Source organism: Vicia villosa, linkage group LG2, assembly GCF_029867415.1.
Source record: "Vicia villosa cultivar HV-30 ecotype Madison, WI linkage group LG2, Vvil1.0, whole genome shotgun sequence".
NCBI lineage: Eukaryota > Viridiplantae > Streptophyta > Magnoliopsida > Fabales > Fabaceae > Vicia > Vicia villosa.
The window spans coordinates 220488121-220515462 of record NC_081181.1 but is presented as its reverse complement, the minus strand read 5'-3'; the positions used below and the strand labels follow the sequence as shown (position 1 = coordinate 220515462).

The window sequence follows — 27342 nt, the reverse complement described above, 5'->3', positions numbered from 1 at the left end:
ATATTACAGGGGGTGTTTTATATTTAACCCTTATTTATATAATACAAATTATTGTCACTCGGGTTGAAAAAAACTTGGTATGGTTTTCCTAGTTATACAACTTCTGAATTTTAAAGGAATGTCTTAAACCATGTGTATTGCAACAAAGTGTTAACATATCACAAGGGGAGAATGGTGGATTCCAATTTATATCACATAAAACAACAATGTTTCCTCCTAATACGTTGTTACAAAATGATGTTGTAGTTTATAAGGTACTCCAGAAGCCAGGAGAATTTGTCATCACCTTTCCTAAATTATATCATGATGGATTTAGTCATTTTGAAGGTCTCATAATGATTGTTGCAAATATGATTCAACATTTTCTGATGATAAATTTTTGTTATGAAATTCTTGGAGTAATGATATCAGATGGTGGATTCTATAGGCAAGCAAGTGATATACCAAAATCATTTTGGAAATACCCTTTGCATCATATTTCCTTCCATAAATATGCATATCAAGGATTGTTCAAGTGGAAGCATACTCGACAATGGTGGTTGGGTGAGGAGCACTGAAATGCATCAATTTTAGAGTCTTTCTGGTTGAAGCAGCGGGATCCAGGAAATTATTGTAGCAATAAAGTTTTACAACCTTGAGGACAAGGTTGTTTTTGAAAGGGTAGGTAATGATATGATCATGGAGTTAGTTTTAGACAATCTAAATGCTTAAGTTAGAAGAAAAAATTATCTTACTTGGGCTTTTATATTAATTGATATTTAGTTGGGCTTTTTAGGTCCTTTATCTTATTATCTATTATTGGTACCATATATGTACTCTCATTGAGAGGTTTTGAGAAAAGTGGTCATAATGACCATGACGTCATAGCAGTGAACAAACAGTCACGTCGAAGGCTATAAAAAAATTTCAATTTCTTTAGTTGGTAAAAAAACTTTTTTGGGAGGCAATTTGTTAGCTGAAAATTTGAAGCTTACTAACGAAGAGATGTCAAAAGAAACAAAGGAAATATTTTGTGAAAAAATACTGACTTCGTCAGAGCATTCAGATGCTTTCGACAGGAAATTAGCGAAGAGCTAGCCATGCTGGCAAGCTTATATTACATTGGAACTTAGAAAGATTTTGAATCAATTGGACTTGGAGTTCGACACGGAGAAATTTGAAATTGGCCAATAACGGTATTTTGGTCTTATATGTTCCTTAAGAAAGACATGTGGAGACTTGTGAGAAATGAAGCGCATGCAGGCGAAAACGTGTCATCTTCTGAATAGAAGACAATTATAGTCGAATTAGTATAAATATGAGTCTTAGTATTTAGATTTTTGTATGTTCAACATTGTATTGTACTCAAATTGCTCAAAGTATCTAAGTGTGTTGAGAAACGATTCTTTGAGAAATGCATGTTTCAAACACCATTTTCATTTCTAAAGAAATTTATTCGCATTAAAAGTCCTCTATATTTTCTTTACAATTTCAGTCGAACCCGTTACTTTCCAATCAAATTTATCTTCTTTTACCCTATTATCTTTCTAAACAAGCCTTTACATTTACTCGCATTTGAAGGTGGAGAAAAACACAAGAAAGGGGGGATTGAATTGTGTTCTTTATCACTTTAAATTTCCCTTTCTTCATTTAATGTCTTTTCTTTCTTAAGATTATTATCTATTGGATTATGCTTTTGATGTTGCGGAAGCATGTAGAAGTAGAACTACATAATCAATGAGATGTTCGTTTTAACTTTTGTGTGTCATCAGAACTTCTGATTGGTCTCAGTACAGTTCTGAAGAACTTTTGCGTGAATGTTCTAAGTTAAAATGTGAAGTACATAAAGTAAAAGACACGTTTATTTTTATCCTGGTTCACCTTCTGAATAAGGATACCTCCAGTCCACCTTCTTCAGGTGATTTGCCTCTCAACAGAGGTCTTAATCCACTATAACCAATCTTGATTACAACTGCACGATCCTCCTTCGTGACTCACAACCTGCACATCCAACTGCTGTGACTAACCATCTAGACAATGACCCGTTCAGTAATCTCCGCGAGATATAATGTCCATTGGCTCAGGAACCCTGCACAAGCTACCCGCGAGTGACTAACCCCTAGATGACAGAACCGTTCAGTGATCCCTTTTGGCTATAACGTTCATCAATCTACTGATCTGCACAATAACGCGCTGTGACTAACTCCCTGCACAGCTACCAGCTGTGACTGGCTGCAATGGATTGTTCAGTGATCTCCACGAGATATAACATCCATTGACTCCTGGACTCCTGACCTTCACTTGGTCTCCAAGAGATTTCCACAATGACCGCAGCCAATTGTCTTCTCAAGCTTCTGACCTTAAATGGTCGCTCAAGGTTTCTTCTGGAGATATACAGATGTACTTCTTATTCAAGCAGATAGTCTCCTATTCTCAATACGTATGTTTACGACACACTGACTAACAGTCACTTCTGGTGCCTAAACAGTCTATCAGAAGTTTCTAAGATATAACACACTATGAGCAGCTACTCTATGTGTTTTTACATATTATTACAAGAAACAAAATGTCTTGTAGTCTTCTTGTCTTCAACTTCTGAATTTGATCCTTGCATGTCAGTTGATAAGCAGAGTATGAGCATTAGCTCCAAACGGTAAGTGCTTCTTCATGCTGATCTTTGTCTTCAAATCTTCTTGAGCTGATTTAGAGCAACAACTCTATTGTTGATTGCTTCTGATTTGATCTTCATCTTCTAAAAGCAGATTTAGAGCAACAACTCTTGGATTAATTTGCTTCTTTCAGTTTGGTCTTTTCTCACCCGAGTAAGGTGATTAAGACTTCAGCTCTTGAAATTAATTCCTTCTTGTAAGACCATCTTCACGCCTTCTTCAAGCAGATTTAGAGCAACAGCTCTATGTTGAATTTCTTTTTCCAATGCTTGTTTTCCTCTTGAATACTGATCATGAAACCTGTGATCACTGATAGCACATTTAATGAACATAAGCAAACATGGAACACTTCTTTGAGCAACAACTCAGTGTATTCAGTTTCTCAAGTCATTTAATGTAAACAATGTATGAACTGATCAGGTATTATTGAACTTCTAATAACTCAAGTTGAGGATACTTCTTAACAACAAAGACTTCTTCTTTGCTTTGTATTAGGCATATAGTTTGCGTATCACAACATAGTGGATTATCACATACTAAGTATGCGTTGCCTCTTGTGGAACTTCTGAAGCATGGTTTCGTGTAGTTTCTTATCTGCTTTTCATGCTCAGTTTCTTCTACAGATTTTCTCTCAGGATCTCTCATTTTCTGCTCTTTTTAGATGTATCCTAGATACATACTTTGATACTTACTCTGGATGCATACTCAGATGCATACACAGACGCATACCTTCAAGTCTGAAGTTTGATCTATTTATAGATCTTGGTATGTTACCATTGGGATCTAGCCATTGAGATTTATTTGAATATTTCTTTGAATGCTTCATCTAGATTGAGCCTTGAGTACCACATTGTTCTGATCATATTTTCTAGTTTTGATGATAATAATCTCCCTATAGGAAATTGTTAGAACATGAAATGTTCTGATCATATTTTCTGGTTTTGATGATCATATTTTCTAGTTTAGATATGAATTTTTTATAAGACAATGTGGTACTCTAATAAATTACGTTTTCCATTCCAGGAAAAATATAAAAGAGTATGCACTACATTAGCTTTCAAATGCTTTGTCTTAGATGTTCTGGATGGTCTCATCAGAACATGGTCTTGAAGACATCAGAAGATGATCTTGAAGTTGTCAGATCATGACAAGCAGAAGCAAGTTCTGAAGCTCTAAAGGTATCACGCTCTAAAGAACTTCCAAAGGCTGAAGCGCTGAAGTTCTGATCTGCACCAAATGCTGGAAACTCTGATGATCAAAGCAATACATAAAGTCTGAGTCCAGAAGAAAGCAAATGATGAAAAGACTAACTAGACTAGTCTGTGTGTCTGACAAAAGGAACGTTGGGAGTATGCCTACAAAAAGCAAAGTTAGAAGTAGCAGTTATTGCAAGGCTCGAGGTAGTTGACAAAAGTGTGAAACATTTATAGAACTTGCGGCATGGATTATGAGATGTCCATGTAGTGACAAGTGGTGAGTCCAACCCACAATAACATTGCATCACTCTCATTCTAGAATGAGAAATGTTGTTTGAGATGCTCACTTATTGGGATGCCATACAAACGGGTAAAGAAGAGATAGAAATTGGATAAGGAAGCGAAAAACGAGTCGACACAAACCAGAATTTGGAGAAAGAAGAAGAAAATAGAGGAATCAGAATTTCTTATGGCATAATTCGGAGGAGAATAGGGGTGTTGACTGAATAAGTTGGAGTACGGTTTGTAAGTCAAAAGAAGGAGGTGGTCTAGGAATAAAAGATTGGAAGACTTTCAACAGGGCTTTATTATCTAAGTGGCTATGGAGGTTCCTTCATGAAGAGGGTGCTATTTGGAGAGGCTTAATAGAGGAGAGGTACGGGAATTTACGAGAAAGAGTCATCCTTAAAAAATAGATAGTTAATAAATCACTCATGTCCATATGGTGGAGAGATCTTATGATTATAGGAGATTGTGAGGAGGAATACGGTTTTTTTAATTCATTATCCTGCAAGTTAGGGGATGGTAGTAAAATTTCTTTTTGGAAGAGTAAGTGGCTGGGCCACAGACCTTTGTGCAGTCTTTTCCCTTCCATTTTCCAGGTTTCTGGTTCTGCATCCACAAGTGTAAACGACATGGGCTGCTGGATAGATGATGTGTGGCGATGGGGGCTGAGGGACTAAGTATAGACAATAATGCAGAAACTGACTTGGAATTGGAGGACCTAACGCAAATTCTGTTGGCAGTGGAACCGATCAGGTATACACATGACGGCTTTTCATGGACGGGAGGGGATATGGGGGAGTTCTCAGTGAGTTTTTACTACAAACAGCTGATGTTGGCTTTGAATGAGGAAAAGGTTGACCCAAGTCACAAGGAAGCATTGAAACATGTTTGGCGGTCGTGGTTACCTTCGAAAGTCAAAATCTTCGGGTGGAGATTATTGAAGGATAGACTTGCAACAAGAGCACAACTTGTTAAAAGAGGTATTTTAGAATACAATGCTGCTGGTTTTTGTGCTTTTGGCTGTCTTCAAATTGAGGATACTGCCCATCTTTTTATTAATTGCGAAACTTCAAGACGTGTGTGGGAAAATATCGCGATCTGGTTGGGGATCGAACCTTTAGGTGGGGATGATTGCTGCAGCCACTTTCTGGTATTCTTGGTAAGGTTGCGTAACAAGGGTTCATTAAGGAGAATCGTCGGAATATGGATGGGGATCTGTTGGAGTATTTGGCAGCAGCGTAACACGATTATCTTCATGGATGGTGTGCGAGACTGTGAGGAAATTCTGTATAATGCCAAACGATGCTCATGGTTTTGGTTGGCTATTGGAAACAAATTAAAACGCCAATGTATCTTCTATGAATGGTTTCACTATCCCTTAGACTTTATTTAATTTTTCTGTTTGCTCAAGGCTGTTATGTATATGCTGTTGGTGGATTGTTGGTTGTTCTGTTGTAATTATTCTGAGTACTATTTGTACTCAACAGTAGTATTATAATGTTTCATGGCTTATCAAAAAAAGAAAAGAAAATAGAGGAATGCTCACTCATATAACCCTAAACCAGAATATGATAATAATGACGTTGTAGTTATGTTTTTTTTTTTTTATGTATTATTGATATAGCAAATAGTTACTATTAATAATATAAAAACTGACATGTTAAAAACAAACAAACAAAATATTGTATTAAAAAAAATGTCTATTCAGCGTCGTTTTAGAGAAAAATTAGGGATAGAGAATCAAAATTATTTAAAAATAAAATAGAAATTATTCTTTAAATAAGATAAATAAAAGGATCAAAATTGTAATTTAACTTAAAAAGTTAAGATTCCACCAAATTTAAATACAAGAAAGACAAAATTTTCCACATTTTTGAAACTTCTAATTATTTGTATGCCTAAGCCCAAACACAACTAAACTGAAATACAGTAGAAACTCTTTATATTGATACTTGGTAAATTAATAAACTCTCTAAAATAATAAATTTGTCCGGTCCCGACTTGGGCCAATGTAAAAAATTGAAAAACTCGATAAAATAATAAGATAATAATTTTTAGGAGATTCCTTTATAATTTTAGGTCCCAAGAAAATCATAAATTAATAATTCATAGAAACTGAAAAAAAATATGTTACACTCTGATTCAATAGTTGTTTTGTTTTCCTTTAAGAATACATTAAACACATTTGTTCCTCTTGTTTACATTTACTGTACTTCAAAAGTAATTATTGATTTCTAATGCATATGAATACAATAGTTACTAATTTATGTTGAGTCTCAAGGTTCGCTGCAACGTAATTATAAGAGGCATAGACTAATTTGTCTTTTTATTTAGTATGTAAAGTATAATTACTTAAAAACTCTTTAAATTAATAATTATTAATTTATCGATAAATTAATAACTCTCTAAATTAATAAAATTCTCCGGTTCTGACATTATTAATTTAAAGAGTTTCTACTGGTTCTAAAAAAATAATAACTTTTTCATATACTAAAATAGAAAGAAACTTTTTAACTTAAATCCATACTCAAAGTCCATGAAATAATTTATTTAATATTTAGTAATAAATTATGATATTGTCTGATAAATTTACTTTATAATATTTAAAAATACATTTAATAAGTTTTTATTGACTTTTTTTTGGTTTAGCTATATTGTTCGTGGTAGTAATATTATTTTCAATTTATTAATGTTTAAATTTAAGAGTTATTGATTTATAATTTAAATTAAAATATTATTTCTATTATTAAAATATTAAATTCTATTATTTATCAATATACTATTTTTTATTATTTTAATCATAGTTTTATTCATTTTTATTTTATCTTCTATCAGATTCATATCTTATCCCATAAAATCATATATTTAAATTTAAATGATATGATATGCCAAATAAAATAAAAGATATTAATTATAAATCCATCTATATCTTTCACAGCTTTTTACACCGCCTTATTTAGAGAAAACGCGTAACAGTTTTATTTCAATTGCATCTTCACCGTCAAGTTTTACCACTTCAGCAAAATTACAACCGTTAATTCTGATCCTGCCTTCTATATAAATCTCGTCCACTCTCATTCAAATATAGCAGAAATAGCTAGTTATATCATTCTTTCGTGATGACTCGAATTCATGGTTTGATTTTCTTGTTTTCTTGATCTGCTTCTAAGAGGAAGATTATTAGGGTTTTGCTTACTGATTAGATTTTCGAACTGTATATATCGAGAAATTTTTGGAGCTATAATCAAGATAATTCGTTTATCTGTTTTGTAGCAACTTGGGATTCTTGATACAATGGATTAGAGAAATCAAATTTCTTCAATTATCTGTTAATTATTTTTTTTCAATGCAATGTGATTTGTGTTGCAACTTGATACGCTTTCTCAGATTGCTGATCGTGTTATCTCAATGGATTTGCCTTGCGTCTTGTCCTGATAGATTTACTCAGATTGCTGATTGTACTTTCTTAATGGATTCGCGTTGCATAGTATTGATACGTTTCTCGTATTGCTGATCATGTTTTCTTAATGGATTTGGATTTGCTGATGGTGTTTTCTTAATGGATTTGCCTTGCGTGGTATTGATACGTTTCTCGTATTGCTGATGGTGTTTTCTTAATGGATTTGGGTTTGCTGATGGTGTTTTCTTAATGGATTTGGGTTACTATGAATCATTTGTTCAATCTATAATATAATCTATGAAGCACATACACGTGAAACTGACATTACACGGTGTTCATTGTTTATCCGTTTTGCAGCGTGGCTAGGATTACCTTCATATCTGTCATACCCTAATTTTTGCCCCCCCTGAGATGACATATCTTCAGGATTTTTCATCAAGTCGAGGCAAGTATCCAGAACAGCATAACATTCAATCAAGGGTGTTCAAAGACAAGAAAACTCAGGCAAAGGATCAATCAATAGAGGGATTAGTCTCTAATACAATCATAAGACTCAAAAGCCTCATTATTACACCTATGATTGATTAAGACACCCAGTCATCTAAGTACAGGATTACTCAGATCAACAGACTAGGGTTTGGAGCCTATCAAGGACTAAAATCAGGGATCACCTTTGGGAAACCCTAAAAAGCCCTAAGGGACCATTCAAAGACATCAATCATCTTCAAACAACTCATATAACAAGATCCACTGGACATTACACCTCAGTTCAAAGTCTACAGTCATCATTGTCCTCTGGTCGACAATTAGGGTTTTTGACCTAATTCACCAAGATAGTTGACTTTTAATCAGGGCATGGATCCAAAACTCAAGACATGATTCAAGAATCTCTACTACCTCAATATAATCCATTTACACCATTCATTTGAGGAAAAGATCTTATTTCTACACAAAAGCCCAAAAAATTCACTTTGTCAGGAAAAGTCAACTGTGTGGGATCATCATTGACTTTTAAGGTTTTTGGTCAAAAAATGACTTTCAAAGATCAATATCATCAATATATGGATGTCAAAGTCATTTGACCAAAGAAATTCAAAGAAATTCATCAAGGAGCAAAAAGTCGGGAATTAGGGTTTTTGAAGGCATGGTGAGAACTCAAAATTTCACCTACACAACTCAAAAAACTTCCAACATGAAAGTTGTAGATCTTGCAAAATAAAACAACATCTTACAAAGGAACTTTTTTCAAAAGATCAACCATTTATGAAGTTTTGGAAATTTTGAAGTTTAGGTCATAAACACTTAGAAATTTTTCTAAGTGTTTTAACCTAGTTTTCATCCAACTTTGGGCTCATTTTTCACAAATTTCCCAAATGATTCTGAAGAAGACATAAACTAATGATTTGAAGTAGATGTTTAGGGCTTTCCAAATTGTGTTCAACCTTCTCCAAATTCAATTTGAGCTAGGAGTTATGCTTGTTCAAAGTTGGCCTCATGAAGTAAAATTATAGGTCATGTGCAAATTGGAACTTTGCAATTTTGTGCATTTTGCTTCACTAATGGATGCTACACGACCCATAACACATCTGAAAACATGCCATGCATTCATTTTCACCATGCCATGATAATTGAAGAAGATTCCTAAAACAAGAACATGTGATTATGTAATGATTACTTTTGTGAATTTATGGCAAATTGATGAATCACCCAAGGAATCTTCTCATCAACCAATTGGAGCTCACTTTGCATCTGAATTGTCCCCTAAGATCAGATAGAATCAATGGATAGGGGAGGTGGCTCGAAAATGCAATGATCACACTTGGATATTCTTTGAAATTTCTTCATGGCTAAGAAACCAAACTTGCTTCACTAAGCAAGCTCACTCTCTCACTCAGTACTGAGACATTTGCCTATAAATAGGAGAGCATAATTCAGTAGAAAAGACACCAAAGCAACCATATTCCTTGCTTTCTCTTTCTCTTCTCATGTTCATTGTTTTTCAAAGTTCTTTGGCAAGAAGAATCGATTTCTTCAAACCAGAGCTCATCTTTGGGAAGTGAACATTCTAACATCTCAAGGGAGGTCATTTGAGGTGATCCAAGCACCTGGATCACTTCTGTAAGTGGAGGAACACCATTGCTGCTCTCACTTTGGAGCATTTGCAGTTGGAGGTCCATGGAGTAATTCAGGAGGTTCTGAGCCAAGCCAATCATCCAGGCACACTCCTCAGGTCATAGTGAAGCTAACCAGATGGCTGCAGCTCATCTGTAACTCCAAATTCAACAACCTCCATGTTCACTTGAAGCTGAAATCGAGGGAGGTCCATAGAGCAATTCAGGAGGATTCAAGCTCCAATAAGCATTCAGTCAGCATCATTGAGTCTCAGGGAAGCTATTGAGATCATTCATTCAAGCCCAGGTGCTCTCAATCATCCTCACGACCTCCATTTTCAGAGGTAAGTTTCTGAACTTCACCTCTTTAATTTAAGCACTCACTGAGTTAAAGCTCGATTCTATCTTGTTTAGCATCATCAGAGGATTGAAAACCCTCTATCATCTTGCATTTATTCATCTTGTTTGTCATTTAATTTCAAATTTTAGGGTTTATATGTTCTTAGAGTTTTCTGAGAAATTAGGTAGCTGTAGTTCATATAAATAAATGTTAGTTACATATCTGGATTCGTGAGGAAATTTAGAACAAGATTGATGTTTACATCATGTCATTTAGTTGAGAAACCAGAGAGTTAGGATTTTGAAAATCTTTGAGCTCGAGGAAGAAGATGACTATGGCCATGGCGCGCAAAATTTGAATCTGGGGCCAAAGTTTATTTTATTTTGAATGGTATGCGTTCCTTAAACGACTGAACAAACTTGCCCTAGTGGCCTCCCATACGCCCTTAGTCTCATCATGCCTCAAGTCTGGGGTTCGAATCCCCCTCGCCCCAGACTTTTTGATTCTTTTATTTTTCAATGATTTACTAGTTGTTTTGAAACATAACCAAATGAATGCAAGTTACTATCACCACACGCGCGTTGGCTCAGTGGTGTTTGTTTTGAGTATGTGACCTAGAGGGCGTGGGTTCAAACCCTCCAAGGGCCAAAACTATTTTTTTAACACACAATTTCTTTCATTTTTCTCATAAACTTCACATATTTATTTAACCTATCAAATTAATTTATTTTCACTTCATTTTTCACACACTTATCATTTAATATACCTATTTTGTGAATAATAAAAAAAAAATCATAAAAATATTATTTATTTCATATATTTTTATTAGGTTTAAAATAGTATATTTTAAGTGTTTTCTAAAATACTTTAAATACATATATTCACTTTGTTTTAACCTAATCATTTTGTAAATAAAGTTTATGATAAAACCCTAATTGTTTAGGTCTTAATTAAGTAAAAATCTTTATTTTTACTTTGATTAAGTTGACTTTTGTCAATATTCAAAACTGTTTTCAATCTCTGATTAAACGGATGATTAAGGTTTTCAAACAACAAAACCTTGCATCATTCCAAATCATTTTTCAAATTGCTTTTACACCAGTACTGTAAAGTACTGGGCCTCTAATAGAGTGTAAGTCCCAAAAACCTTCTCTTCTTAGCTTGTTTTCAAAACTGTATTTTCAAAATCTTCTTTCTGTTTTCAAAACATTCTTCTGGTATTTGAAGGGCATTATTCCCGGTGAAACTCTTCAGATACCTATGTGACCTTTGTCCATCTTCACTTCTTCTGTTTTCAAAAACCATTAACTGTTCATCATATATATATTCAACTGTTATCAACAAAACAACAAAAATTACTGTTGAGGCTTTGTACATACTTCTTCAAAGGCCTCCACTCCATCCAGGTTAGGCTTTACAAGCTTTCAATTTACAGTCTTTATTTAGATTACTGTCAAATATAAACTGTGCATATATTAGTTTAGAACTACGTTTGAGTATAAACCTTAGGACAGTTAAACTATATATATATATTATAGGAATATGACCTAGGATTGAGAATGTCTTCCCGGTGAAGGCTCTTTCCTAATTAGAGATCTGTAGTTCAAACCCCCCAAGATGAATTATTCCCGGTGAAACATCTTGGTAAAAACCTTAGAATCCAAATAATAGGACACATCCACCCAAGGAGGAATTATTCCCGGTGAAACCTCTTACCCATTTGCTTAGAGCCAAAATAAGTTCAAAACTACATAGCTTTCTCTTGTGCTATAACAAGGACCCTCGATTAGCCTCCTCTTGGGCTTTGTACAAGGACCCACAGGCTTCTTAAAAGCATTTCCAGCTTCCTCTTGAGCTTGTATACAAGGACCCATCAGGTTTCTTATAAACATAGGAACAGGTCTTTAGCCACCTTTTAGCCTACCCTGGTGAGTTTCTTCCAATTTAAACCAGACTTTAAACAAACTAAGTTTTGTCTCAATTTTGCATTGAGTACACCTTTTGGAATGAGAGACATGGACAGTCTCTGTCACCCTTATCTTCATCAATCTTCCTTAGCAGAGTCTAGGATCCATGCTTTGGGTCATCCTCAGCATTGAGTCAGCCTTCATCTTGGGCTTTAAACAAGAAGTCTCCATTAGATAATCTTTCTGCCATTCATTTTCAACAAAATCCCTGGAAAGGGTTAGCCTCCAAAGTCAATTAAAATCAACCTCCTTTTCAATAAAATCCCTGGAAAGGGTTAGCTTCCACACATTCCTTCATTTTTAATAATTTCCCCTGGAAAGGGTTAGCCTCCAAAGTCAATTAATAAAAATGTCAAAAAAATAAAGATTCATTTCTCTTAGGAGATAATTTCCCCAAAAGAGTCAAAACCCCTGGAAAGGGTCAGCCTCCAAAAAACATGATAAAGACAGTCTTTCACCAAATAATTTCTCCAGCTGAGTCAAAATCCCTGGAAAGGGTTAGCTTCCAAAGAAAAACAGTCTTTCAATAAATAAAATCTCCTCAGTTGAGTCAAAACCAACAAAAATAGTTAGCCTCAACCTTGGGCTTCATACAAGGCACCCAAACAATAAAACTCCCCTGTCAAGAGTCAGCCTCAACCTTGGGCATTGTACAAGGCAGATAATAGAGTCTCCCCAGTGAGTTCTTCATCATTCAGTAGCCACAACCTTAGGCTTTGTACAAGGCAGATAAAACCATACTTTCATGTGTCAAAGATTCCTAACACCTAGGATCTTTTCCCCATAGAGTCATTCATACTCAGTTTATTTAAGAGTCTGCCACAACCTTGGGCTTTGTACAAGGCAGAAAATAATGTTTTCCCTAGCTAGAGTCAGCCACAACCTTGGGCTTTGTACAAGGCATATAAAATAGAGTCATTCATTCAATTATCCTCAACAGTTAGCCACAACCTTGGGCTTTGTACAAGGCACATAAATAGAGTCTCCCTAAGTAGAGTCAGCCTCAATTCTGGGCTTTGTACAGAACACAAAAATACCCTGTAATTAATCCCCAGTGGAGTCATCTCCCAGAGTCAATAATAATTAATTAATCAATCAAAAAGCCTCAAGCTTGGGCCTCATACAAGCCAGCTAAAGTCAAATCTTTTATACAGTAGATAGACATAGTTTATCTCTATAGATAGATATTTTTACTACTCTACCACATACAAACAAACATTTCAATTTCAATGTCAATTTTAATCAAGTCTCTCATTTAGGATTTTGAAAGGCATGAGCTGGCAGTAAAACCCAGACATGTGGTAACTTTCCCTAATTTGGATGAGCATTTTTCTTTCATTTAAGAGGCATTTGACTGGTATACTTGCACATACACAAGTAAGGTCCCCCTCTTGAATGAAATGAATTCAGTTATTCTGTCACTCCTTTAAATGTTTGTGGTAGAATAGTACAAATACCTCTCTGTAGAGATGATTTCATGTCTCTTTACTGTAAACAGAGATTTAATTCAAAGCTTCAACCTTGAGCTTCAAGCAAGGCACCAAAAATAATTAATTTCCCTAGTTAGTTCCCCGAACTACATTAAGCTCTGACTTCCACTAGGGATATGTAGGCATGAGGTTCACAAGGAATCTCAGCGAGCTAATAAAATACCAAAAATAGTCAGTTTGTCTGTCTGTCTGTCTTTTCAAATCAAATCAATTCCTTCTCCTAACACAAAGGAGAAACTTTCCCAATCATTAGCAATAAACACAATCACAATGACACAGAGAAGGTTCCTGTAGAGTACTACAGATATGTAGGGTGTTTAAACACTTCCCTATGTATAACCGACCTCCCGGACTCCAGAATTTCTAGTCTAGGTGAAATCCCCACACTTAGCAAACTCCTAGGGTTTAGTTGAGATCTTTTTTTCCCTTTCCTACTCGTAGGACAAATAAGAAAGTTCGTGTGATATCGTAGGAAGAACTGAAATAAAATTCATCCCACCACGGGCGCATTCTCCTTCCAAATTTCGCGTGAAGGGTTTAGCGTGCCGTCCTCCCAAGTGAAACGGGGAGGTAAAGAAAACGACCACCACAATATCGAATTAAAATGATGAATTTATCCATTTTGCAGTGATTTCTTGATTCTAAAGTTACTTGTATTTGTTCACACTAACATTCTTCTCTTACAGATTGTTGGGCTAGAATTGTTTCTATAACTTATGAAACCTGTGAGTTCCTTGTGATTTGCTATGGAACCTGTGAAAAAAATATGTTCGCTTACTTAAAGCTTTTGTCAGTCCCTTGTGATTTGCTTTGGAACCTATGAAAAAAAAGGATGTTTGCTTACTTAAGCTTTTGTCAGTCCCTTGTGATTTGCTATGGAACCTGTGAAAAAAAGAGCTTTGCTTACTTAAGCCTTTGTTAGTCCCTTGTGATTTGCTATGGAACCTGTGAAAAAAAGACGTTCGCTTACTTAAAGCTTTTTTCAGTTCCTTGTGATTTCCTATGGAACCTGTGAAAAAAAGATGTTCGCTTACTTAAGTTTTTGTTAGTCCCTTATGATTTGCTATGGAACCTGTGAAAAAAAGATGTTCGCTTACTTAAGTTTTTGTTAGTCCCTTGTGATTTGATATGGAACCTGTTGTGAAAAAAAAAGATGTTCACTTACTTAAGCTTTTGTCAGTCCCTTGTAATTTGCTATGGAACCTATGAAAAAAAGATGTTTGCTTACTTAAGCTTTTGTCAGTCCCTTGTAGTTTGCTATGGAACCTGTGAAGAAAAAGATTTTTGCTTACTTAATCTTTTGTCAGTCCCTTGTAATTTGCTATGGAACCTGTGAAATAAAGGATGTTCGCTTACTTAAGCTTTTGTCAGTCCCTTGTGATTTGCTATGGAACCTGTGAAAAAAAGATGTTCGTTTACTTAAAGCGTTTGCCAGTCCCTTGTGATTTGCTATGGAACCTGTGAAAAAAAGATGTTCGTTTACTTAAAGCGTTTGCCAGTCCCTTGTGATTTGCTATGGAACCTGTGAAAAAAAGATGTTCGCTTACTTAATCTTTTGTCAGTCCCTTGTGATTTGCTATGGAACATGTGAAAACAAATATGTTCACTTACTTAATCTTTTGTCAGTCCCTGTCCCTTGTGATTTGCGATGGAACCTGTGAAAACAAATATGTTCGCTTACTTAAGCTTTTGTCAGTCCCTTGTGATTTGCTATGGAACCTGTGAAAACAAATATGTTCGCTTACTTAAGCTTTTGTCTGTCCCTTGTGATTTGCTATGGAACCTATGAAAAAAAGATGTTCGCTTACTTAAGCTTTTGTCAATCCCTTGTGATTCGCTATGGAACCTGTGAAAAAAAGATGTTCGCTTACTTAAGCTTTTGTCAATCTCTTGTGATTTGCTATGGAACCTGTGAAAAAATGATGTTCGCTTACTTAAACTTTTGTCGGTCCCTTATGATTTGCTATGGAACCTGTGAAAAAAGATGTTCGCTTACATATGTGCATAAGTATTCGGATTTGTGATTGATTGATTTGTTTGTAAGGTAACATGTGATGTACGTTTCTATGCAAGTATTGTTTTCATTATATATAAGCATAAGAATATGATTATTCTTTCCCAAATGAGTGTCCTTCACAGAATCTGCAATTGGAGCACCAGAATCTGCAATTTGCTGCTGTTGTTCTTTCACGTGGCGATCTCTCCTCTGCTTGAATTCTTCATAATTAGTTTTCTTGATTCACGATTTCTATGTCGGCGTCACAGGGATTTGGTTTCTCTTAGTAAGGAATGAAATGTAATATATTGGTATATATGAGCATAATTCCTTCTGGTTTAATCTTCCTCTTTGTTATTCAAGTTTTTATATATTATCTCTTTTTTTTCTTGTTTACATTGGTCCTATGATGTAGGGGTTTGATCTGGTTCTTAGTGGTTTTGATCTTGGAGTTTGTTGTTCTTTTTTAATGGTCCTGTTAGTGTTTTAATTGACTGTTTTTCCAATTTTATTTTGATAATTTGTGTAGTTTTTTAAATATAATGCTTCATTTGATAATCGTTTAATCCTCTTAAATTAGAAGAATATTGACACATGTTTATCCATATTGCAGCGAGCTGATTTCTAGGTATCTAGAGCAGTTTGCAATTCTTGATTACATTGGATAAAATCGATAATGTTCATAGAAAGGATTATTGTGATTCCTTTCTGGTCTATTGATTCTGAAGTTTGATTTAGTTCTCTTATCACAAAACATGTGAATTGACTCTGTCTTTTGCATTATAGTGTATTATCTGTAGTATCTAGCCGTGATTTTATTTTGGTACTCGGATTTTATTCTTTGCTAGGATGTTTTTGTTTTGATTAGTCTATTGATGTTTAATTGAAAAGTTCAGTCTTTTAAGGGTTCTTAACATCAATACTACAAACATTTGTTCTACATTTGTGTTTTTGTTTTGAGAAAGTGTAAAAGCTTACATAATTTTGGAGACATTCGGAAAAGTTTGTGGGCCTCTCTCTGTTATACTGATCTGCAACTTGGTTTGGAGAATTAATTTGATGGTGGGTTCTAGGTGAGTTGGAGTTTTGGCCTTTCTGTTTTTGGTGATCTATACTCTGTGGTGGGTGTCACACTCATAGGGAGTATATTGAGTGTGAAAGATGTGGCGAAATTATCAAGGAAATCTTTTGAGTCTTAGGATAATATGGGTCATTCTTTACTTCATGATTTTTCCGGGTTTATTTGCGGGTTTCAATTTTGGAATTTGTTCTTATATTATCACCTTCGTTATATCAATTTTCATTTGGCTAACCAATAACTCTACTCTGAAACAGTTGGTATGTTGTTTTCTTGGCTAAAGTAGTTCCACTTTATTTGAACTTGTGTTTCATAAAACATTGGACTTTGGCTTGTCATATGATTCAAAATAGAATTTTTGAAAAGCTCTAAAAGCCATTATGTGAATGCAGTCTAGTTATAAAACATAACCAACCCTAAGTCTTCTCAGGACTAGGCGTGGACGTGTTCATCTAGGTTTCTTGAAATTTTAAAGATTTTCTGATGTCTGTATTGATATTCTAAATCAAAATAAGTTGAAACATTACTCAATCTCAAATTACCAGTCTGCTTATTGGTGGGAAGTCCAAAAATATTGATCGACTGCCGGCAGTTTTAAAAAACAATGTGAGGTGTTTCGATTCGAATTAAAAAGGTCCTGTGGGAGTTATTGGACATGTGAGTTTGTGACACTTGGTTTTGATTAGGCTTACAGTGTTATAGGTCCTAAATGTTGGCTCTTAAAGCGGCTGTTGAGATTTACCACACAGTAGTGTTTTGCATCAATAGTCTTTTTGTGCAGTATCAAGCTATGTGTAATCAAGAAATCAGGTTTTTATTTTAATATACTCTTCTTGGATTGTGATTTATTTTTATTTTTCTTTCTATGTAGAGTTTTACCGTCGTGCTTTCTCGATTTACTCAGTTATGTCACTTGGGTGTTTGTTACATGTGAGAGCCAAGTATTGATTGCTGTGTAAGATAATTTTACTGTGTAGTCTTCTTTTACTCCTTTATACCTTGGGGTTTGTAAGTGTAATCTTTTACTGTTTTTTAAAATTCTTTTCAATGTTATGTGATTTCTAATTAAAATACTCCTCAGTATTAGGGTGAGAGTGTGAGACTAAAATTGGGTACACAATCTTGCAGTTTGGATGGATATTTGATCCACTGAATCATCATCTTTTGCCGACTGTGGCTTATATTTTATAGTCCATACTGGTTCAGTCTTGCTCTTAATATTCACAAGTTTTTATATATTTTCTCTTTTTTACTTGATTACATTGGTCTTATGGTGTAGAGGTTTGATTATATCTGGTTCTTGTTAGTTTTGATATTGGAGTTTGATGTTCTTTTTTAATGGTTTGCATGGGTTTTAATCGACTGTTTTTCCTATTCTATTTTTATAATTTATGTAGTTTTTTTATATAATACTTCATTTGATAATCGTTCAATGCTCTTAAATTAAAAGAATACTGACATGTGTTTATGCGTATTGCAGCGAGCTTATTTCTAGGTATCTAGAGCAGTTTGTAATTCTTGATTATAATGGATAATAACGAATTTCCAATTTAATTCTTGATTCCAATTTTCTAGGATTTAATTTGGACGAGTTGGTTAGATACGTTTTAACGATGTATTCCTTGGGGACTGTTGTTATTTATGATTTATGATGTAGGCCCAATAGCTCCTTTGGTATTACTATTAGGTGGAAGCTCAAACTGCCATGTTTCATATTGGTCACAAGTACTTGCAAATTGGCTGTGGCATATATTATCTAAGTTATTATGTTTTTATCTGTTGATCTATACTTTGTGGGTGTCATAGGGATTATATGGACTGTGAAAGCTGTGGCGAGATTATTATCAAGGACATCCTTTGAGCCTTAGGATAAAACAGATCATTATTTACCATGTGATTTCTTCGGGTTCTATTTGCGGGTTTCAATTTTGGAATTCGTTCTTAATTTATCAACTTAAGTATATTAATTTTCATTTGGCTTACCAATAAGTGTTCTCTGAAACAGCTGGTATGTTGTTTTCTTGGCTAAAGTAGTTCCACTTTATTTGAACTTGTGTTTCATAAAACATTGGCCATTAACTCAGCCATATATATGATACAAGATTGAATTTTTTGAAAAGCTCTAAATGCCATTATGTGAATGCAGTCTAGTTACAAAACATGATCAGCCTAAGTCTTCCTAGGACAGGCGAGGACGTGTTCATCTAGGTTTGTTAAAATTATAAGGATTTGTTGATAAGGTGAAAGATACTCAATCTCGAATTACCAGTCGGCTTATAGTTGGGTGGAAAGTCCAAAAATATTGATTGACTGTCGGCAGTGAGGTGTTTCTTTTCGAATATTAAAAAATGTCCTGTGGGAGTTATTGGACAAGTGAGTTTGTGACTTTTGGTTTTGATGAGGCTTACTGTGTTGAAACAATTAATTTCTTTGTAGCATCAAGCCTTGGTTTGTTTAATGTGGTGGTGACAATGGCAATTTCTATTAACTTACCCGTATATCTCTTCTCGCTACCTTCTCTGTTTTTCATCAATTTGTGGGAGTGTTTGATTTGATGATCTACTTCTAAAGAGAGTTATTCTTGTTCTCTTTTACTGTTTGATTCTGTTATTTATGATATATAGGAATAGGAATTCGTTTCCTTTAAGGATTTCATCAGGCACTAGGAATTTGTTTCCTCTAAGGATTTCATCGGGCACCAGAATTTTTTATTGGAGCCATATGTTCTGCAGACTATAAGATATTTTCTAAGGAGTTCGAGCAGTATAATTCATTCGTTGTTTCTAAGAATATGCACTTTTAATTCTTTATGGTTTTTATCATTGATGTCCTACACTTCTTAGCATTTTACATCTATTTTTTGAGTACTGTGTTTTTTTTATGTAAAATGACTCTTCCTTTTCTTGCTGTTTGTTTTAGGTTTCAGTAACAAAGAAATACCCTGCTGTTACAGTCATAGTATTCTTCCAAGTATTTTTTAGCACAATTCAGTCTGGAGTATTTTCTTTAATTGTGGTTAAAGATCGAACTGCATGGGAACTTAAGCTTGATATGGGGTTGATTGTCATTTTATACCAGGTAATTATTCATTATTATCTTTATACATAAGATTAATAGTTTATTGTTTACTAATTAAATTTAATTTAACAGGCAATAGGTGCACTAGAAATTCGGCACTTCTTACTAACATGGTGCGTACAAAGGATCGGTCCTTTCTTTTGTGCAATGTTTAAACCAATAGGAATCATCTTCACTGTTTTCTTGGGTTTTATTCTTCTTGGAGATGAATTTTTTCTTGGAAGGTAAATGTTCAAAACTATTTAGAATAGAATACTTTTTTCTCTCTCTAGTACTATATATCAAATAGAAATTTTTTTGGATTACACTAAGAATACTTTATTATTTCAGGAGCTTTACATTAATATAGTAATATGGTGTTGATATATTATCAGAAGACTGACAAAAATACATAGCACCACTATTGCAATTATTTCAGTGCTGTAGAAATAAAAACATTAATAATCTTAAAAAAATATGATATCTTCAACAATAACAATTGAGATTAAAACTTTTCTTATATAACAAGTTATAACTATATTTCAAATAGTTCTACTATAACTTTCTCATTTACAGTTGATAAGTTTTTTCAGCGGTATTAAGAATCTATTTGTTGTTCAGCTAGTTGAAGACTGCATATCCAGAACCTTTCCTGATTTTTAATTTCCAAGAAAATAATCGAGAATATCATATAAATCAAATTTCGGCGAATTTTAATTCCCAAAATAATAACCGAGAATATCATATAAATAAAATTTCAGAAATGAATCCTTTTAACTCTAATCTCCTCTTACTATTTTTTAAAATTCTTTCTATTGTTATGTGATTTGGATTGAAGATTATACTTCTAATAATATATCCTCTTCCTTGCAGTGGTCAAAGTACTCCTCGGTAGTAGGGTGAAACTAAAATTGGGTACACAATCTTGTAGTTTGGATGGAAATTTATTTTGTAGTCCATACTGTTCAAAATAAACTCTGAGTACCTAAATAAACAGTATGGACTAGCAACAGTATGGACTACAAAATGTAAAACAATTGAAAAAAATCCGAGTACCAAAATAAACTCGTAGTGTGGTCATCTCTACTCACTCTTCACATTTCAGTCTTTTTCATACTTGCTTTGTCAGCCCCTTGTGATTTGCTATGGAACCTGTGACAAATAGATGTTCGCATACTTAGTGTTCAGCCTGGGAAAAGATTGATTCGGAGTTGTGATAATATTTTCCTTTGATGGCATGTCTTGCTATATTTGGAGTGCATCAAGAACGTGAATAGGAAGCATATAAAGTTCTAGAGTACATCTTACATCTTATGGAGGTTGAGGAATTTTGGACAACATGGTTTGGCATTCTATTGTTTGGGGGGTATTTTTTCCTTGTTATTATTATTTCCTCTAATTTCTTTTCAATGTATTATATATAAGCATAAGAATAAGATTTTTTCCCCCAAATGAGTGTCCTTCGTAGAATCTGCAATTTGCTGTTGCTATGCTATTGTTCTTTCATGTGGTCATCTCTCCTCTGATTGAATTCTTCACGATTAGTTTTCTTTATTCTTTCACGAGTTCTATGTGAGTGTCATATGGGTTTGGTTTTGTAAGGCATGAAATGTAATATATTGGTATACATGAACACAGTTCCTTCTGCTTCATTCAATGCTCTTAAATTAAAATAATATAGACATTTGTTTATCTGTATTTATGCGAGCTGATTTCTAGGTATCTGGAGCAGTTTGCAATTCTTGATTACAATGGATAAGAATGATAATGGCTATAGAAAGGAGTCATTCTTTATTATTTTTATTTGGTGATGTCTTTTACAATTTCCTAGTTTTCAAAAATTCTTTATCTCTTTTAAAGCATATTATTCTTGATCTTTCATTTCCTCTGGTCTTGCAGTAAAGGTAGTTTGTTAGCTGAGCATATTATTCTTCGTGTTTTGTATTCTGATTCCTTTCTGGCTTTTTTATTCTGAGGTTTGATTTAGTTTGGGCTATTATTGCAATACATGTGAATTGAAATATGGCTCGGTTTTCTGCAGTATGATGTACTATGCGTAGTATCAAGCCGCGAGTTTATATTGGTACTCGGATTGTTTTCAATTGTTTTCTTCTCTGCCGATTCTTTTTCGTCTATTTGGATATTTTTTTTGTTTTTATTTGTCTATTGATGTTTAATTGAAAAGTTCAGTCTTAAGGGTTCTTAACATCAATACTACTTTTCTCTTGCAAACATTTGTTCTACATTTGGGTTTTTGTATTGAGAAAGTTTTTGGGCCTCTCTCTGTTATACTGATTAGCAATTTGGTTTCGCAAATTATGCTATATTCTTTCTTTCTTTCTTTCTTTCTTTCTTTATTCTTTTTCTTAATTCTGAATCACACTCCCACCATTTTAGTTGGACTATAGTGGAGAAATTGGAGATAATTGTCTAAGCTTCTTAGTATAAACTATCTTTGTTGAAAGAATAAAGAAGGATACGTATTTTTCCTAGCTAGGGGTATATATTTTCTTGGATACGTATGTTTTGAAGATCTGTTCCCTGTGGTCTGTTATTATTTCTGATTTATGATGTAGCCCAATAGCTCCTTTGGTTATTAGGTGGAAGCTCAAACTGTCATGTTTCATATTGAGTACAATTACTTGCAAATTGGCTGGAAGTTTGTGTCCGTTAACCATCATGTCTTCAGAGGTTGTTTTGTATTCTTTGATTTGGTCATTTCTACTAAGAAAGACAATTTACATTATAGTGCGTTTGATACTCGGTAATTTTGAATTCCTTTGATTTTCTGAGTGTTATAGGGGAGATAGAGACAACTTATGAAAGTGGTGTGATGTGGCCTGTGAAAACAGAGGTTAACATACTATTGTTCCAACGTTGGGATGCAACCCTTCTTTTTAATGATATCTTTATTTTTTTTTGATGGTGTGTTCTTGGGATGTGTTGGAGTTTTGGTATTTTTGTAGCAGGAGCATGGTATTGAAGCATACAAGACTCTAGACTAGAGTACAACTTTCTGCCTGAGTCAATGAAATCATGACAACTTGGTTTAGCTCTTTTTTTTTCTTCTGATTGTTTGTCACTTCCTTTGTTACAATTACTTTACTACATTCCTGTCATTTGTCTTATATATAAGAATAAGGATCTTTTATTCCAAATGGATATTTGTCGAAGTAGGGAAGCCCAAATATTTTCCTTTTCACATGGAGCATCAATCTGCAATGGGCTGTTGCATATATTATCATAGTTATTATGTTTTTATTTGGTGATATTTTGTGGGTGTCACAGGGAGTATATGGACTGTGAAAGCTGTGGCGAGATTATCAAGGGCATTCTTAGGATAAAACAGGTCATTATTTACCACGTGTTTTCTTCGGGTTCTATTTGCGGGTTTCAATTTTGAAATTCGTTCTTATTTTGTCACCTTCAATATATCAGTTTTCATTTGGCTTACTAATAACTACTCTGAAACAGCTGGTATGCTGTTTTCTTGGCTAAAGTAGTTCCACTATTTGAACTTGTTTCATGAAGCATTGGAAATTGGCTTGTCATATGATTCAAAATTACTCTAAAATCCATTATGTGAATGCAACTAGTTACAAAACACGACCAACCCTAAGTCTTCTCAGGACCATGCGAGGATGTGTTCATCTAGGTTTGTCGAAATTATAAGGATTTGTTGATGTTTGTGGGAGTTATTGGACTTGTGAGCTTCTGACACTTGGTTTTGATCAGGCTTACTCTGTTGAAGCATAGGTGACAATGACAATTATTGTTAACTTACCTGTATATCTCACCTCGCTAGCTTCTCTGTAAGATATTTTCTAAGGAATTTGAGCAGTACAATTCAGTCACTGTTTCTAAAAATCTGCAATTTTAATTCTCTATGATTTTTATCATAAGTGTTATAGGTCTTAAAAGTTGGCTGTTAAAGTGGCTGCTGAGATTTACCACAACCTTGTGACAGAACTGGTCATTTTTTTCTATTTGTGTACTTTTCCGGTATCTTTTGATTGTCTGACCTGCCAAGATTAATTAAGCAAGATTATGTAAAAAAACTTTTCATTTTGTAGGCTGAGCAACGTGGTTGAGGCTTTTGTTTTCGATGAATATTTTCTTTGAAAAGTGGAGATTTTTCGTTGAGCCATTTTATCGGCTAACAATTTTCCTCACGCGGCATGTTATCGTTGAGCTCCACGGATCCTATAATAAAAAGGGGATTTTTCATCGCATCTATATAGGGTGAAAAATAATTCATAAAAAAAATTCAAAATACCATTCGGATATGCATATCAAGACATCCTTTTCATATTTTAAGATGTTTCGGATATGCATATCCGAACTCATCCTTCTTTGAACATTGGATTTAAAATGTCAGATGTTTTTTCGGAAATGCATATTCGAAAAAAACCTTCCTATATATTTTTTTTTCACCTTCATTGTTTCATTCATTTTCTTCCACTCAAAATTAAAACCCTCTCAAAACCTCAACCATTTTCAATCAATTTTTCGTCTCCAAACAAAGTTTCAAGTGGTTCATCATAGCAAAGAGAACATAAAAAGCTACAATTTGAGGTATTGTTTTCTCATTCCATCTTTTATTTCACTGCATTGATGCTGATTTATGGAAGAAGAAATTGTGTCACTTCGGATATGTACTTCTAAAATCCACCAAATTTATTTCGAAAGTGCATATCCGAAATGAGGCCTGTTACAGACTTCAAAAAACAGTTTGATAGAATGTTTGTTTTGTGCACATGTTAGGTATGGTGCATCCCGATAGCATTGTCAGAGACGAGGTAGAAGATCAGGAGGAGGTCAATGAAGACGTTAAGACAAAAGAGGTGATTAACGATGTTAAAACGATTGTCGAAGCGGTAGATGTTCGACCACAATTTACAAATAAATGACTTTCACTTCTCGTCATCATTTGCTAGAGTGGGGCCGAATGGAAGCTAGTAAACTTGGATTTGGCGTTGTGATAGCAAGGTCCGACAATGGCATTAGTAGAAGTAAAGCATTTGTTGTGATGAAATGCGAGAGGGGTGGAAAATATGTTCCAACAAATTGGAAGTTAAAACATGATGACATGGGATCGAGAAAGTGTGCATGTCCGTTGAAGTTGCGCGTATCTTGTAGGGTTGATGGTTTGTGGTGTTTTAGCATCATTTGCGAACTTCATAATCACGCATTAGAAACCAAGCTACACGGGCATCCAATTGTGCGTCGTCTAAATCACGAAGAGAAGGATTATATTTCAGAATTATCGATAATCAAAGTTGTGTCGAAAAACATACTTGCCGATTTGAAGCGCAAAAGACCAGAAAGTGTTTCAATTATCAAACAGGTATACAACGAACGTTACAGACTGAACATTGCGAAAATAGGTCAGAGGTAAAAAATGCAACAACTTTTGAAACTTTTGGGTGATGACCAATACGTTTCCAGGTACAGAGCTTGTGGGATGTTACCATTCGTGACATATTTTAGACTCATTCTGAAAGTATAAACTTGTTCAACACATTACCAACCGTCCTTATAATTGATTCAACATACAAGATCAATAAATATAGGCTTCCGCTTTTAGAAATTGTTAGTGTGACCTCTACGGACAAGACATTTTCGGTCGGATTTACTTTTTTGAAATGTGAGAAAGAAGATAATGTTACATGGGCATTGAGAATATGCAAGACTTTGTTGGGAGATCCAAACAATATGTCTAGTGTCATCGTTATCGACCGAGATAATGTCCTTATGAATGCGGTTGATACTCTCTTTCCAACATTAACCGCATTACTTTGTCAGTATCATATAACAAAAAATGTGAGATCTGAGCTCAAACTTGCGGTTGGCACGAAAGAGAAAAGGGTGAATGGAAACATCATCAAACATGATGTTGTAACCAAGAAGATAATGGGTGTATGGACGGTTATTTTAAATTCATGTACCGAAGAGTTGTATACGAAGATTGTGGTACAATTTAGGATATTGTGTGTTGGATATCCTAATTTTCTGAAATACGTTGAATTTGCTATCCTTGAAAAGGTGAAAGAGAAAGTTGTATGCGATTGGACAGACCAAGTTAGACATTTGGGTTGCACAATATCTGTAACACCCCCAATTCTATACTAAACAAATAAGGCATATATTTGCCTAAATCAGAGTAAAGAAGCATGAATCTCACGAGGGCGTTACACACATTTCAAAATAGAACAAATATTTTATTTTTAAACATGCAATGGTCATTTCCAAATAACACGGGATTTTAAAACAACATGCAAACCACAGCGGAATAATCATCTCATCAAATAAATGGTAAAATAGGATGATTCCCATACATCATCCACCATGTCTCAACATCTTGACTCAAAGACACACATTAACCAAAATAACATATTCAAATACGAATACAATATGAGTAAACAAATATACCTCATAATATCGAGTCATAAAAACATAAAACCCAACTCCCATGTGTTACATATGACCAGAGAACAAGTGACTACTTAGTCATGACACCCTACTAGAGATCTAAATCTCGACGCTAAGCCTCCTTCGAAGCGTCACTATCAACGAAACCTGCACGTTACCAACAAAGGATAACATTCAAACAGAAGGGTGAGAATTCAACTTCTTATAGAAAACATAATAATGGGAAATGTAAAATACAATAAGAATACATTCCAAGAATTCATCACTCTCCCTATAAACATGCATCATATGCAATTAATCAAGATTCACATGTTCATGTCATACAACATAGCTCATTCAATTCTAAGTGATCAAACATGATTCACATATCCACATATATATACATATATCATTTTTTTTTTTGGAGTAAATAGGATATATATAAATTCCAAAAAACAGTTTGGGTACCACATGCATGTGTTCCAAATCACATATATCACATTCATAACACAACAACAATTCATATCAAATGAATCACCAAATCCACATATAGGCATATCTATCAACATCATTTCACACAATTCATATCACATAAATCACATCAACAATAACATTTCACACCGACACGTGCGACTCAAGTGTGACTCTATGCAATATGCATGTGGATCCTGTAGCAGTAAAAATGTACTCGAGCGTAATCGCACGCTCGAAATACAAACAGAGTCGCCACCGAACTTTATTTATTCCAAAAGGAAAGGGAAAATATCGATAAAACCCACGAAGAGAAAAGAAATGGATAAGATGGTCATCGCAACCAAATTTAGGTTCGGGAGTCGGTTAAGCAAGGGGAAGGTATTATCACCCCTCACCTCCATCGTACTCGATGGGACCCATTTAGTTATTCTTGTGATCGATTGTTAGCTTATTATCTACTTGCGTTCTAATTATTATATGGAAAAGAAAGAAACGAGATTTGGGTTTTTTATTATTGTGCTCGCTAAGACGTTTGAGTCTTGTGCCTACGTATTCCCTCGTGCAATGGGAAAGTCAGAGCGTTCGTAGTTCAAGGCTACGAAATTATATTTTTTATTTTAGTGTGCTCGGCAAGACATTGTGTCTTGTGCCTACATATCTTCAATGGAAGAATCAGAGCGATTGTAGTTCGAAAGAACTACGAATTTAGTGGTAGATTTTGATGGGTCTAATCGCACTTGGGCGGAAAAGATTTTTTTTTTGAATTGGGGTTCGCACTTGGGCGAAATATGCACTTGGGCAAAGAAAAGATGAGTTTGAATTGAAAGTGTTTTATGAGAAAGTGAGATGAATCTAGTTTTCAGAAGGCTTCAATGGAATTCAAGCATTT

General features: G+C 34.4%; 1 protein-coding gene across 1 annotated transcript; it reads left to right on the top strand.

Annotated features, from left to right (window-relative positions):
* The first annotated feature begins 4787 nt into the window (after positions 1 to 4787).
* LOC131651385 (uncharacterized) lies at positions 4788 to 5587 on the top strand. The gene is made up of 2 exons (XM_058921051.1): positions 4788 to 5478; positions 5541 to 5587. The coding sequence occupies exons 1-2, from the start codon at positions 4788 to 4790 to the stop codon at positions 5585 to 5587; spliced, it is 738 nt and encodes a 245-aa protein (XP_058777034.1).
* Positions 5588 to 27342: the final 21755 nt, after the last annotated feature.